The sequence below is a fragment of the Boleophthalmus pectinirostris genome, unplaced genomic scaffold (genome assembly GCF_026225935.1).
Source record: "Boleophthalmus pectinirostris isolate CB_2022bp ecotype Guang Dong unplaced genomic scaffold, ASM2622593v1 HiC_scaffold_8, whole genome shotgun sequence".
Lineage (NCBI taxonomy): Eukaryota > Metazoa > Chordata > Actinopteri > Gobiiformes > Gobiidae > Boleophthalmus > Boleophthalmus pectinirostris.
In genome coordinates this window covers 25010353-25025370 of record NW_026571515.1, presented here as the reverse complement: position 1 = coordinate 25025370, position 15018 = coordinate 25010353, and the positions used below count along the sequence as shown (strand labels likewise).

At 36.8% G+C, this 15018-nt stretch overlaps 1 protein-coding gene across 3 annotated transcripts; it reads right to left on the bottom strand.

Moving 5' to 3' along the window:
- Positions 1-1316: 1316 nt before the first annotated feature.
- On the bottom strand, positions 1317-8911 carry tead3a (TEA domain family member 3 a). 3 transcript variants are annotated; one of them, XM_055165845.1, is made up of 11 exons: positions 8776-8911; positions 5791-5855; positions 5403-5465; positions 4215-4325; positions 4105-4148; positions 3615-3682; positions 3408-3532; positions 3161-3331; positions 2929-3069; positions 2701-2853; positions 1317-2620 (listed from the first exon to the last, which is right to left on the bottom strand). In XM_055165845.1, exons 1-11 carry the CDS (start codon positions 8780-8782, stop codon positions 2507-2509), a joined length of 1062 nt encoding a protein of 353 aa, XP_055021820.1. In that variant the 5' UTR covers positions 8783-8911; the 3' UTR covers positions 1317-2506. The 3 variants fall into 3 exon arrangements, with proteins under 3 accessions (XP_055021820.1, XP_055021822.1, XP_055021821.1); XM_055165847.1 differs by having other exon boundaries at positions 4663-5855; positions 8776-8857; XM_055165846.1 differs by having other exon boundaries at positions 4215-4674; positions 5403-5855; positions 8776-8857.
- Between the last annotated feature and the right edge of the window lie 6107 nt (positions 8912-15018).

Sequence of the window (15018 nt, the reverse complement as noted above, 5' to 3'; positions counted from 1 at the left end):
CCAGTGTGGGCTCATTTACTAAACTTGACTCTTTTAACAGTGGCACTTGCTGGCAAGTCTAAATCTCTCACCAGAAATGTTACATAGAACATATTTAAATGAGGTTAATTGTTTTGACCTGTATATTTTGGCCACAAAAGTAATTTTTGGAATACAAAAGTGACTAGTATTATTTAACACTCAAATATGAATGGATTGGTCCAAAGTATTCCTATACCCGAGGTCTCTGAATGATATGTGTGCTTACTCTTGCATCACTGTAGAGTTGTGAGGCATGTGTAGCTGTACCACACCCAGCCTGAGGGCCTGGATCAGTCTGGATCATCAGAACTTTGCAACAGATGTGACAAACCTTTGATATGAAGGTTAGTGGCACTGCTTCACAACAAAAATCTTAACTTAAGAGATATAAATTTGAAACTGCTTAGTAGATCACTTACATACGCCCGCAAGAAAAAAAAAAAAGTAAAGAAAAAAAAATCTATCATGTAGCCTGAGATTAAAGAGAAGATTAAAGGAACTGTATGTAACCTGGGCCTCTTGCAGTTTTAAATAGGGTATTTACAAACTAAACTTGGGTTGCCAGTGCCTTAACCTGCATTACTTTTTTTTCCTAATTCTCAGTGTACAGCATGTACAGTAGCAGGAGAGGCACTGATGAATGATTGGCTGCAGGCACTGGTGTTTAAGTAATGAGGTTTCAGATCAAAGAGAGCATTTTTATATTTGAGCTTTGAAACTGGCAACCCAAATGAGAGACTCATATGAGGCTCATTCCAAATAAATAAATGACACATCATGTCCAATGTTTTTCTAATCAAGAATAAATCAGCATTACAATTGTTACCAGTTAGAACTATTTATTAACATGTATGGAATTTAAAATCTAAATCTTATAAACAGTGCCTTTACATGAAATAATAAACCATTTGGGTATAGAATGGGCAAAGCTTGTTGAAAAAGCAAACTGACCAAAAGTTATGCCTGTAGTGTCTGACCATATGTGTTTATTTAGGCAAAAATAAAGAAAGTAAGGAGTATTAAAAATAATAACATGAAGATACGGCTAATCAAAAATACTATTCTACAAAAATAATATTCTGCCAATACAGATGCGTAGTCCAGCTTTTCTATCGCATAAATATATTTTACTGGACTTTATTCCCATTTAACGGATTGGTTGAGTGCGCCATCTCGTGGACAAAGGTAAGAGTGCTGGGGCAGGTTGTACCCATGGTTGTATCACACTCAAACACGGTGTTGAGGGCGCCTGGCAGTCACCAAGAACATTGTTATGGCTTAGCAAACACAAATGATTTCTGCAAACAGTAATTTTATTGGTTCAGCAAAGGCACAAGGTATTTTCACTGAGAAGTCAGAACCAAAGGATTTAACCGGTGCGGCCAACATTTAAACACACCAGTAATAGTAAACATGTATAACTTTGGTCGACCACAGAGAAAAATGTTTTAATTTTAACAGTCACAGCAGGAGTGGATGAGAGAGTGATGAAGGCGTAATATGTACCATCCATAAACAAAAAGCATTACACAAAGAGATCAGAAATGGATGTTAGTGTTAACCACACCCTAGTGCAGTGCGAATAATCTCATCTGTACCGTATATAGCATTTAAAAACATAGTAATAACACCTTAGGTTGGCGGAACCAACAAATATGAACAATATTTCTGCTTTGATTGTTTTGTAAAGTGTACACACCATTTACCTCAGTACTACAATTTAGTATACCATAAATATACCATAATAGGCTTTTATCAAGTCTGAGGGATAGAGGCCATTTAAAAGTGGTTTGTATGGGCCAATTTGGCGAAAAAAACAAAAAAACAACTTATATTCTATATAAAATATGACTCAATACTATACACATTTTGGGTTGTAGTGCATTTCACTGAGGCACAAACTTGGTTATTTTGTGTTTTTGTGACTAATAATACAGTATAACTTAATAAGAAGTAGTGATATTTGAATTAAGCTTAGAAGTACAAACAAAACGTCATAATAATGTCACTGGATGCATAAACACTGAAGGGCTGCTCAGCATCCTGTAGTCAAACTTGTCTCACAGTAATCACGCCTACAATTTAAAAGCAGGAGTACAATTGAAAAATTGAGACTGTTACAAATATAAGACACAGGTAAATTTGTCTTGAACAAGTAATAAAAATCGGTGTTGTCCGTGCACAACTCCACACTATAAATTGCAAATACCAATACAATACAATAAAACCTTGAAAATGGCAAATATGATAGGATGACATGGACTGCAATAAATAACTTAAAATTTACAATCCCAAATTATCACCTTTTAAAAATGTATTACCTCTGTGTCACATGGTGCATTTGATCCAATAGGAATGTAGTGCCTTAAACAAATGGCAGGCATGACTACAGTGTGACTGTTGGTCAGTTAAAACATGGGGGGATCCAAGTAGTGTTGCTATGGGTATCCAAAAGTCTGTAAAGTCTTGACATGCACAAAGCATGCTAATCGTTAACTAATCGATACACGTGGTACTGTGCTCCATGTTCACTTGTAGACACTTCAAAAACAAAGGCAATGCACAGCAAAGTCTCCTGGGTCTCTCTATTTGACACAACCTGAAAAATATATAAGTTATTTCAGTGGTCAGATTTGTCAATAGGGTATTTCTTGTGAGATTTACGAGAAAAAAATGTACCTGTAAGATGGTAAAGTTCTCCAGTACACTGTTCATCATGTATTTCTCTGGTAGGTGTTTCAGTTTGTGGATGAAGTTGATCATATATTCACACATTGGCGAGCGATGAATACGAAATATATATTTCCCTCCTTCTAGACGAGCATATTCAGTCTAAAAAATATTTTAATTAGATCTAATAGAATATAAAATTATCAAAAATTTATAATAAGGATAAAAATTATTTACCTCCACTTTTTCCACCACTTGTTTTCCAAAGGAACAGACTTTAGTTGAAACACTAATGCTGATGCTTTCTGTCCCGCTATACTGACTGCTTACACCATAGAATGCACTGGAGCCCTCCTCAATATCACTGCTCAGGTCAGCCTAAATTAATTAAATAAATAATAAAGAAAAAAGCAATGTCAGCTCAATTGAGATATGGTATATATACACATGCAAATCTTGAGAAATTTACCCAAAACTTGACCAGGAAAAAAGCATTGTGAGGTCCTTTTTCATAGAGTTCCTTCAGTCCTCCCTTTTTTTCAGAGAACTTGTCGTAGATCTGTCTTATATCTATGGACTCCAACACTGGGTCATTGTAGCCAGGGTTTGAAGGGCCAATGTGAACAAATAGATGTTTGAACTACAAAAAGAACAGTTTTATGATCAAGAGACAAACTTTAAATTTGTTTAACTATGCGGTTAGTTTATCTCTTTACCGTCTCCCTCTCTCTCTGGGTCTCCATAAATGCAGAATACTCAAGTAGCCTGAGCTTAGCAGAAGCAATGGTGCGGTCTTGCCAGACAGGAGCTGCAGGCCGGGGAGGGGGCAGGGGCTCATAACCTGCAAAACATTAAGGTCAGTGAAACTCTTCCCATGTCCCTATAACAAAATGACTCTTAATAATAGAAGTTTGTACACTCACACTTACTGATGGGTGCTGGGACTGGAGCTGGTAGTGTGGTGTACGGGGGCTGTGCAAAAGGCTTAATACTGCAAATGAAGAAACAGCCATGGGAAGAGTTTGTTACATACAATAAATATTACTGAAGTATAGCATTATGACAATTGACAGGTATTGTTAGTATTTGAGTTTGACAGAATCCAACTGCAATGGATACATGAAGGATCAGATTTAGAGCTTCTTGATTATGGAAGAAATTGTCACTCACAATTGTTTAACTTATAATTGAGTGAACAGATGAAAGGAAAGGGGTTTATCTCACACATGTGCACATTGAATGTAGCAAAGAGTTAATGTCTTGATTGAACAATTTCACACAATTTTAGTAATCAGAACAATAACCATAATTGTAACTGAAAATCAATGAATTACACAGCCCTAAATCTTCTCATTAGGGTTTTCATTATGTGTTTGTAACATCTGATAAATGTATTATGTTTCAGGTACTCACTCCTGAGAGTGTCCAGGTTGTCCTGGCATTGGGCTGGGCCAAAACTGAAAAAGGACAAATTAGCAGGGATACCTAAATATAATTGTTAAGAGATGTTGTGAGTTCCTTACTCTGACAGGTGGAGAGAAAGGAGTCTGTGGCTTCATGACACTAGCAGAAACTATTTGAGCGGAGGACAGGTTGGCTACTGTCTGCAGTGCCTTGTCTTTGGAGGCCTGGTCCTGAGTGGAAAAAAACAGAGAAAGGTAACACAATATAGCAATGCTAAGAAATATAGTCCAATACATCAGATTACAGTCCATCAGCCAAAAGCCAGCCAATTTACATAATTAACTACAAAAATAAAACAGGGGCAAAGCAGATGTAAAGGGAAAGCCAAAGCAGGGATGCACCAAGCTAGCAAACTATACAGCTGACCAGAGCCATCACCTTATTTTAACTAAGCAACTCAAAGTTAAGTGTGTGTGGGCAGAGCTCAGGCAGGCCAACTCCAGTGGGGCTAGCAGTAGTATGAGGCCAAACACAAAGCCTGAAGCAAAAACCGCAGAGAAAACTTACCAAGTTCATTGCCTACAGCAGAGGAGACAGATTTATTTAATTACTGTACAATCTATTATGGTAATTATTATGGTAATATAAACATAACATATAAAATGTTCCATGTGATGGAGCTACAATAAATTCAATTATTTAATTACAATGTGATAAAACAAACATTTTACAAATAAGACCATTAGAAAATGAAAGAAGATGAAAGTACATTTTAAAGGTGAAGAAAATAGTAAGTAGGAGGTTTTATTTTGCACAAAACAAAAACACCAACATGTTTTTATATGAGAAGTTCATGCAAATTAGTTCTTAAAAAGCCTACATTATAGCCATGCATTAAAACTCTCAACACTAGTGTTCAAATTAGTCAACACAATCTGAAAACCAGATAGGCTAAAAAACAATTAAAGAAAAGCAAATACTGATAGTCGAATATATCGAAAATACAGGCATTATGATGATGTGGATCATTTAGTATTGGAAAAAAGTATTTAGTATGCAAAAAAACCACACAAGCTTTGTCAAGAGCATCTGTGATCATAAATAAATCTGTTCCACAAGCACATCAGTCCTAAACATGTACCTTGAGCTTGGACTGAATTTCACGAGACTTTCTCTTGGCCAAGACTTGCAGGTGACTAGAGACCTGAAGACCGACAGGAACAGAGAGAGGACAGGGGAAGAGAAGAAAGAAAGAAAGAAAGAAAGGAGAGGTGACTACAGAAGCAGTGGACAGAGTGAGCACCCACCTTGATGCTGGTCTGGTATTCTCGAACTCTCTTACGCGCCAGAACCTGAATGTGACTAGACACCTATTTGACCAGGGTTGGATCACAAATTGTCACAGAGTTATTATTATTATTATACTTCATAACAGGTTATTAAATATAAAGTTAACCATCATTAAATTTACACGGTTATACATTGATACTGGTTTGGAAGTCAACATGATACAGAGTATTTACTAAGGTGGGCGATATGTTCAACTGTGATATGACTGAGACAATCAGCTTATCTAGAGGGGTTTTTATATAGTAATTTTGTTTTATCATGTTTAAAATAGTGAATACATGGAGGGTTGTTGTATTGTTTTAAAAGAAGGTCAATGTTATAAGTGAGAAATAAAAGTGTGCTTACCTGTTTCCGAGTGCGTGTCTTCCCTGTCCGTAGCTTGATATACCGGGCTATCAGCTCATTGCGTCCTGAAATGTACAAGAAGGTTTACAGAAAGATTAGTAATGATACATAAACAAAACTATAAACTTGGCCTAAACACAAAAAAAAACAAAAAACATCAGGACTTAAGACTAGGCAAAACCGGAACAAGGCAAGAGTGAACAATGACAATAAGGCCGCAAGCAAATGATGTTTGATAAGTATGAAATGTTTTCATCACACTTGTGATAACGGACCTAAAAAAAATAAAAACAATTCTATTGCTACAAGAAACTGTAGAATAAAGAGACATTAATAGTTTCCTGAAAACAGCTATGACATTTTTTCTCCTCTTTACAAGTAGAATATTTTTTTAATTAGGAATGTTTGGATACAATCTTTTTGACAACAAGCAGCTACATTTAGTGTCATTAGTGTCATGATTAACATCTAACTTGTGATGGTATGTTTAGTCTTTTAGTGTTAGTGTCATACACATTTTCCAGATTTGTAAATGTATTAAAAAAAAAAAAAAAAGGAAAGTCAAGAATTAAATGTTTTCTCCTCATATCAAAAAGTGAAGTTGTGGGAGAACATAAAGGCAAAACAAAAGTGTGGTTGCCATGAAGACCAAAACTGTCCAGTCAGCTCCTTGTGTGCAGCCTCCCCCAGATCCCACCCACACGGGACAAGCACAGGGCCAGGAAGTTTCAAACAAGTGAAAAACTCTCATCTCCCTCCCTTTGGCATTAGACAGGTTAAAGCAACATGCACAAAAATAACCTTTAATCTCCTATAATCTACTCTCATATTCACTTTTTTACATTCAGAGCTGCTCTTTTTTTAAATTCAGGGAACCCATGTGATGCCGTTTTGGGCCACAAAAGGGTGAGTCAGCGCAGCTCTATGGAGTTACAGGAAGACAGAATTCCCAAAACTGGAGAGAGAGAAATTGAATCAGACAAAAACGAAAAAAAAAAAAAGACTTTACACCTATTCCCATAACAGGCTAAAAATTCCCCTCAAACTGCTATGTCATGCTACAAGTGCATTTTACATCTTAGGAGTCTTAGGAGGCAGGAACTATACTAGATTGAGGTAGCTTTTTAGACATTTATACACAGTTTATAGCCCCTAAAGATTGTTCAGTACTGGTTGTGCATTTTATAGATATTGAATAGTCATTTTACCACATCTGAAATTGTATGTTTAGGAGACCGAAATCATGTTTAGTTCATGCTGCACTCTCAATTGTGGATCTACTTGACCACTATAGTCCAATTACAAGGCACTCCCTTTTTAAAATCTAAAAATACTTGGAGACATATTGGTACAGTATATCATGGAGAGCAAACAGGCTGTCTTTGTTTCGTCTGTCACCCTGAGCTTATCCGTCTGATGGTTATTCTAATTTAGGAATATATGCCTGAAACCATACACTGGGTGAGCTCATGGTAGTAACATATAACAGAGACCCCACTGAGATGGCCACTCCATTTCAGCTGTCCTAATTTAGACTGCAAGTCCTTGATACTTTGTAATACAACATAATGGGTAGTTATTGCAATTGTTATAAAATAATGCCTAAAGTTCTACACCACGGAATCACACATAATACTTTTTAGCAATTGAATAGATCAGTGTTTTCAAATGTAATTGCAACTAAGATCAATTAAACAAAATTACAACAAACACATGCCTGCTGTTGCTGTGGGAAAAAATACATTCTGTGGCTGTGAAATTAATCACATTTTGATCGAGATTCTTTCATTCTGTCAAAGGTATGTTTTTTTTTGGTTTTTTTTAAAGAGCGGTCTACAATCAATCCTCTGTCAGTAATGTTTTGGAGCAGAGTTCAAAGAAAGAAAGCTGCCAAAAAAATAAAAATTGAAAACACCAACTGATCAATATGACAAAACAATCAGGATACATTTTATTGTCATAACACAGCCCTGAGGACTTCCACACAAGGGGAACATAGGTTTTCCTATCTTTTGTAGCTTTTGGGATCACATTTCTGGTCTCCTCTACAGCACAGCTGCAAACAAATGCCTATAATGGAAATGACAACTCCCAACAAAATAACTGAAGGAGGAGGATTTGAGGAACATCATGGCCTCCAAAATGGGGTTCATTGTCAGTTAGGGTCTAAATCTGATTACATATAAACATTTTATTTTAACATCAATGGTTATGCTAAAACAAAAGATTTGTAGTTACAATCTGTAGCTGTAGGTAGCAACAAAAGAAATGTTGAACTCTTCATTCACCTTTTGACCCCATTTTGCCCTTTGACTACTTAAAAAAAGATCTCCCAAAATGTACCTCCAGGGCAGATCACCTGGGTACAAAGAGACCCTCGAAGCCAGACTGTGTCAAACCACATAATGTGTACACCAAGTACAATGGACTAAACTTGTGTAGCCTTCCATAGTAATTATTAAAACTGACAGCATACAAAATTATAAAAACAGAAGGTAAATATGAACTCTAGTCACAGCAGTGTTGTGTTATGGGTAAAAGTGTTGTACATACAAAATTACTTCTGTAGCTCAAACCAAGTGAAAAGTAATAAATATCCATTACTGTGTTATCTCTTAATGGCACCTATTTGGATTCAAAATGTTTGTTACACTAACAGAACACATACATGATTATACGTAATATAGTTTTAGAGACAAAATCTGACATTTGTGTATTTTAGCAAAAAAACGTATGGCACCATAGGACACTTGACTAAATGACTAAAACATATTCACTGCATTTTTCATGTGCAGTAGCCAAAACTTGCCTTGTGTAAGGTCTGCTAGGCTACAGTGCATGTGGGCTCTCAGTCTTCCAAAAAGGCATATCTTTTAACCATCTTCCAGATACACACAGATCTCTAGCATTCAAAGACCAGGGTCAAAAGACTGTATACCTTCACACTGCAACACCTACTGATGTGCACATGGCATTGTTTCTTACCATACATCTTGCCCTCGTCAGACAGAATAATCTTCCTGCGACCACAGGGAGGATAGATGGCCAGGGCCTCCTGAAAGCTCTGCTCGATGTCTGGACTCCACACTCCCTCTGGATCTCCGTCCAGGCCGCGGTCTGCCCCGTCCCCCAGTCCCTCTCCATTGGGACTGTCCTCCTGTGCCCCATCAGGGCTGCCACGGCAACTCCACTCCGACGCAATGATGCCGGCTCTAATCAACACACCTGCAAACAGAAAATATATTATCATATTATCACTAGGACAATTGGGTGCAAACAGTTTTGAGTAAGGTTAATATCAGTGGCCTGCACAAAGGGGTGATAAAGACAGTAGGGAAAATCATTTGGGCTACTCTCCAAGATATCAGCGCCAACCACACCACCCTCCATCTGAAGAGCATGCACAGCATATTGAGTGAGCTGTACCATCCGGCACCACCCTGGAAACACTCAACACCTGCCCACCTGGAGGTAGAAGGTACAGGTTCATACAGGCTACCACCAGAGGGCCAACAGCTTGAAGATACAGGCTGCAAAACAATGGTCTCACCCCCTCCTGCCTCCCCACTCCCAGTCTGAAGAAGCCCAGACATCACATTAGGTGGGGGTCTTAATGTTAGGCCTGATTGGTTTAGAATAGATGCTGCAAACCCAAACAGCACCACTGAATGCAATAATCTCATGTTCATTAAAAACACATTGCAAGACGTTAAAATCAAATCAGACCTAATCCAATTCATGTTCAGACAAATAAATACAAAACACAGAGTGTATAGTCTATTCACAGGTAATAATAAACCAATGACATTTCTGTGGTCAGAGAACCATCTTCAACAGATGAAGCAAATCCATCTACAGACAAGATAATATATATCACGGCATTTTAATTGTTTCCAAATCTAAAATAAAACTAAATACAGGTCTACGCCCTTTTGGGATCAAACAATAATTGGCTTGGTCATCAAAATCACTGAACAGCATATACATTTTATAGATAGGCCTGTCACTATAACAAATGTTGAAGCACAATATATAGCTACAGAGAAATACTGCGATAAACAATAATACTGAAACTGCTTTAGGCCACTGACACAAAGCAGGATAATCCCCGTAAACTTATTTTTAAATATACTGCATCATTAAAAATATTATATAAATAAATAGCAAAATCAACAAATAATTAGAACTTATTTCTTTTACCCTCTTCAGCTCAAATCTTGTCAAAAAATCACCCCACTAGAGAAAATAAATTGTACACATAATAAATATTGAACCCCAAAATATATTGTTCCAGCTTTCAAATACTGAATGACATGTCAATATTGTAATTATAATGACAGGCTTATTTATAGATTTAACTCCAGATGTCCTTCCTGGAATAATAGTTTTCATGAAATGTTAAACTTACAACAGCTACATGTGTGCTTTGACTTGCTGTTCAACTGACAGGTAATGATGGATGGGCAGGTCTAGGATTAACTCTACAGCTGCCAGGAATGGTGACAGATTTCTGTGAATACAAATGTCTCCAGAGTCCACAAAGTGCGAGATCACATTTATCTGCATGTGTTTATAGCTTCCATGGCCACTGCGGATATTAATAGCATATTGGTATTTAAGGTTAAAGACCCAGCAAGCAGAATGGCTAAACATGCAAGGCTTGTAAATTTATGGAGGGAGACACCAGTCAAGGTCAACAAAGACAGTGGATCAAAATATGAGAGGCCAAACCCTGATCTAACACAGATTAGTATTTTTATGATCTATTCAGTAGCTATTGGCCCATTGTTTTAAAAAAAAAAGATCCCAGCAGCCCAGCCATCAGTAAATGACATTGACTTTTTTATCATTATTGTTGAGGAAACCAAATCTATAATGATTGCAACTTGGAGGATGTCTGATGTGTAATGTTTTCCAGAGTGTGGTGGATGTGGTTGTTGCCTATAAAGGGACCACAGTGGTCACAGATCTTGCTGGTGGATTTATTATTTTTTAAAGTACATCCTATAAAGAAGAAATGGAAAATATTGACAAAAAAGAATGATATTTCTCAAAAAATTTACATATTTTTGCCAACCATCAGAAAATGTGCTAAACTGTCTGTCTAAATACATAAAATAGACTGTAAATGTAACCACAAAAGGGTCCACAATAGCGCTGCAAATTTTTGTTCATTTTATTTTAGGGAAAAATATCAAACTGTGATTTTTCTGACAAGCATTGCAATTGTGATTGAATTTGTCATTTGTTTTCATAATAGAATTCTTTTCAAAGTTTAAATTTTAAAAGTCATCTAGGAGAACTGACAAAAAGACTAAAAAATGAAACTGACGAACTAATGCAAGAATCACATTCAGATGTTGTTTCACATGTTTCTACACATATAAACTAGAATTTTATATTTTGTGGAAAGAATTATGGTACTTGAATATTGCACCCTTTCTGTTTTACTAAATGCGTCCATTTAAATTGTGATATCAATGAGACTGTGATCAATTTTGCTGCCCTATAGTAATAGATCAAATTTAAACTAAATGAATATGTTTTTCAGATTATTTTGGTTATCTCCCACATACAATCATCATCTGCTAGCCATTCCTTCTTTATTAATGGATTAGTTGCAGATCTTAAACATGAACACTAAATCCTGATGATCTCATTAGAGATGGTTAATGTGTAGACCACTTAGCAAGACAGACCCCCATGCACACTAAACTAGGCATCACCTTTAATCTTAACAAATGTGGATTGATAGATATAAATAATAATACAGACACTGCTATAACTGTGTTATTCATCTGCATAATTGATGTCAATGCGTAGAGTACAAGGAGTACTTCTTAAGCAAAGATTTTACAGATTCTATTCCCGGTGACACTTACATCAGTCTTGGAGCTCCCACAAAACAATAAGTAATTCAGTGTACTTGTCTATTGCAAAATAACACATAATAGGTTCCACTAATTAAGTATATTAGAACCAAAAACTAATAATATTTATCAACTAAATGTTGCACCATCACTGAAAGACAAATTTCAGTATTAACCTTGTCTCTCTGTCTGTTTGATATATTATAAACAGCAGACAGACCTGCTCAGCTCTGGTGGTTTCAATATAGCTCTCAGTTGCCAAAAGGTCAGTGCAGTGAGAGCCAGTAGAGCACTGGGCTAAATAAAGCAATGAGCTCAGCAAACACTGACAAGCCACACGCATATTACAGGCTCCTTTCTGCTCCAATGGGAACTCTGGGGACTCAGTGATTAACAGAGCCAGATTTCATCACAGCACTTCAGGCATCAATGGACACTTATCCACCAGAAAACACGGAACGAAAGTTTGTGATTTTAACATTATAAATCTGACGGTGTGTATGCTTGAGAACATTTAAGTTTCTGCGCATAATCAAGCAAGTAAGCAAGCACATGAGCTCAAAATCAATGATCACCAAAGGGCCTCAAGTAAAAAAAAACTGTGCCAAAAAGCCTGTAACCAAAAAAGAGCTACCAAAAGTGAGAAGCAAAACATGGATTGGACACAATTTGAAAATGTAATACAACAATATTAGGGGTACCATTATTAGGTATTCCGTATTGTGAGAAATGTTCTCTTAGCTGCATATCTATTCTCTGACATGTTATAAAGTTAAAGAAAAGACGCGCTAGCGCAGTGAAAGGCTAGTCTGTTAGCATGCTAGCTCATAACACCTCAACAAACTCCTAACCCTAGTCCGAGCCGATTTATCTAAATCTTTATAACGATGTGGGAGCTGGTGGCGTTGCGAGATCTTAACGTGAAAGGCACAAAACCCTGATTCAGCAAAGCGGCAGCGGAGAAATGACAAATATGTGAAAAATCCCAAAACTTCAGGCGCATACAAAGCGCAGCAGCTGCTGCAGCGTGAAACTTTGCAGCACAACAAAGAAGTTTGAGGAGCTCACTCACCTCCACTGGGTCAGCTGCCCCGCTCTGCAGCCACTGTCTCCAGGCTCGGGATCAGGGGTTCTGGTGGGTCTGCGCTCTCTAAACTCAACCTATTTTGTTTGCAAAAGTAGTGTTGTTTGGCACAAAAGGCGGAATGCCATGTATGACTTTGGTATGAAATCTGCGCGCGTAGGAAAACGCACAGAGGCGTGGCGTAAAACACGCACACGCAAGTTTTGAGTCTCCAGCATAAACTCCTCCCATAACGCACAGTTAGGACAACAGTATTTTACGTCTTTACAAGAAAAATACAACTAATTCTCACATTAGCAGAGAAAATAAGAAATATTTCAATTATTATTATAGCTTGTTATTGGACTATTACTGTAGAATATTAAATAACTTCGAGATGAACAGGCTTCAATCTCCATTTCTTTTACTCAGAGACTGTACAGTCTGTATCATACATGAATAATGTAAGACTAGATAGATACTGTATACAGGCACATGGCAATTGGCTGACAAGACTTAATCGGACTTAATCGTCCCAACAAATCGAAGGGAATTCAGTGAACAATGTTTTGTAAAAACCGGCCCAACCAGTTTTGCAGTTGTGCCTTTGCTGGCCACTAGAGGTCAGATATTGCCAACGAGAACATATGTATGATGAGAGACATCCTTCAAGCATTGCAAGTCCCTCACGCCATATAAAAACTTGGCTTGTCTCCTCTACTTTGGCCTAATTTTGATAACACAAATGACAACTGTATTATTATTATTATTACCTCCGCCAAGGAGGTTATGTTTTTGCCGACGTTTGTCTGTTTGTTTGTTTGTCTGTTAGCAACATAACTCAAAAAGTTATGGACCGATTTTGATGAAATTTTCAGGATTTGTTGGAAATGTGAAAAGGAAGAAGTGATTTCATTTTGGGGGTGATCCGGAAGAAATCCTGGATTCTGGATCACTTTGAAATTTTAGTTAACATTGTGGTAAATGGGGCCAAAAACTTTGTTTCTCAATATCTCGGTTAATTATTGACCAAACCCCATGAAATTTGACTCAGGGATGGACAATGGGATCCTCTTTCATATTCCAAAGGCTGATCCGGATCTGATCCAGAAGACTGATTTTATCGCAATTTATATAAAAAATGGGGGTAGTCCTTGGCGGAGGTCTGCGCTCTCTGAGTGCTTTTGTAGTTATTATTATTATTATTATTATTATTATTATTATTATTATTATTATTATTATTATTATTATTATTATTATTTTTATTTATTTATTTATTTTTATAAAAAAAAAATTCAAACTTCACTTGCGCTTATGCTGTGACCGTAAACTGTACACTAGATGGAGCAATGCCACTAAAAACCAAAGAGTGATCAGATGGGACCGAGAGCACATGGACTCGACATTCAGGCCACAATTAAAGAAATGTTCTATTTGTGAAATAATTCAAGCAAGATGGCCTACTTACATCTGCATTGCATTAGGATTAGGCCGATATAAATTCAGTCCAGCAGCAATGATCCATCAGGTAAGTTTAATAACTTCGCACAGGCCAATTGTTCACTCTCTGGGACGTAGTAAAAAGACAGAGTCCGTGAAAAATAAGATAAGAATAAAAATAAGAGCCGAGAAAAATCGCGAATTCAGATTTTGTGAAATTGAAAGTAAAATATTATATATCTGAAACAGCAATAAACAATTAAATCAATAAGTAAACAAATAAATAAAACATATTTACTACGTAAACTATTTAGGCTACTGTCTACTACTTTTTATCGTTTTGTTTGGCTTTTGATGCAGAATGTATAATAAGGGTTGCCGTACATCGATTAACTGGAGCAGTACAACAAACAACAAGACTCCTATTAAGTGCAGTTTTATTTTGGTGAGCAGAGGTTGAGCTCTTGCACACTACTCCGAATGTATAGCCTAATAATGGGAACTGTTTACTGACTTCATGGAAACCAGAGTCCCGGCGCGACCTGGGCGTGATCTCCAAAATACACTGTTATCAGAGTCAGCTGTCACACTATTAGAGCATTAATATCTCCATTGGACTTGCAGAGAGTGGACATCTTATGACTTATCAAGATTAATTACAATGATGTCAAATACAATAAACTCATCAAAGACCTCTAATAAATCTGAAAAAAAAAAAAATAATAATAATTAATAGCATTTTTAGCAAACATAATTATAGGCCTATAGCCTAATCAAAAATCTTTTTCCTTTTCGCACAAATCATTTCCTACTGAGGTCCCAGATGGCAAAAATATTTTGGACTTTATTATAAGA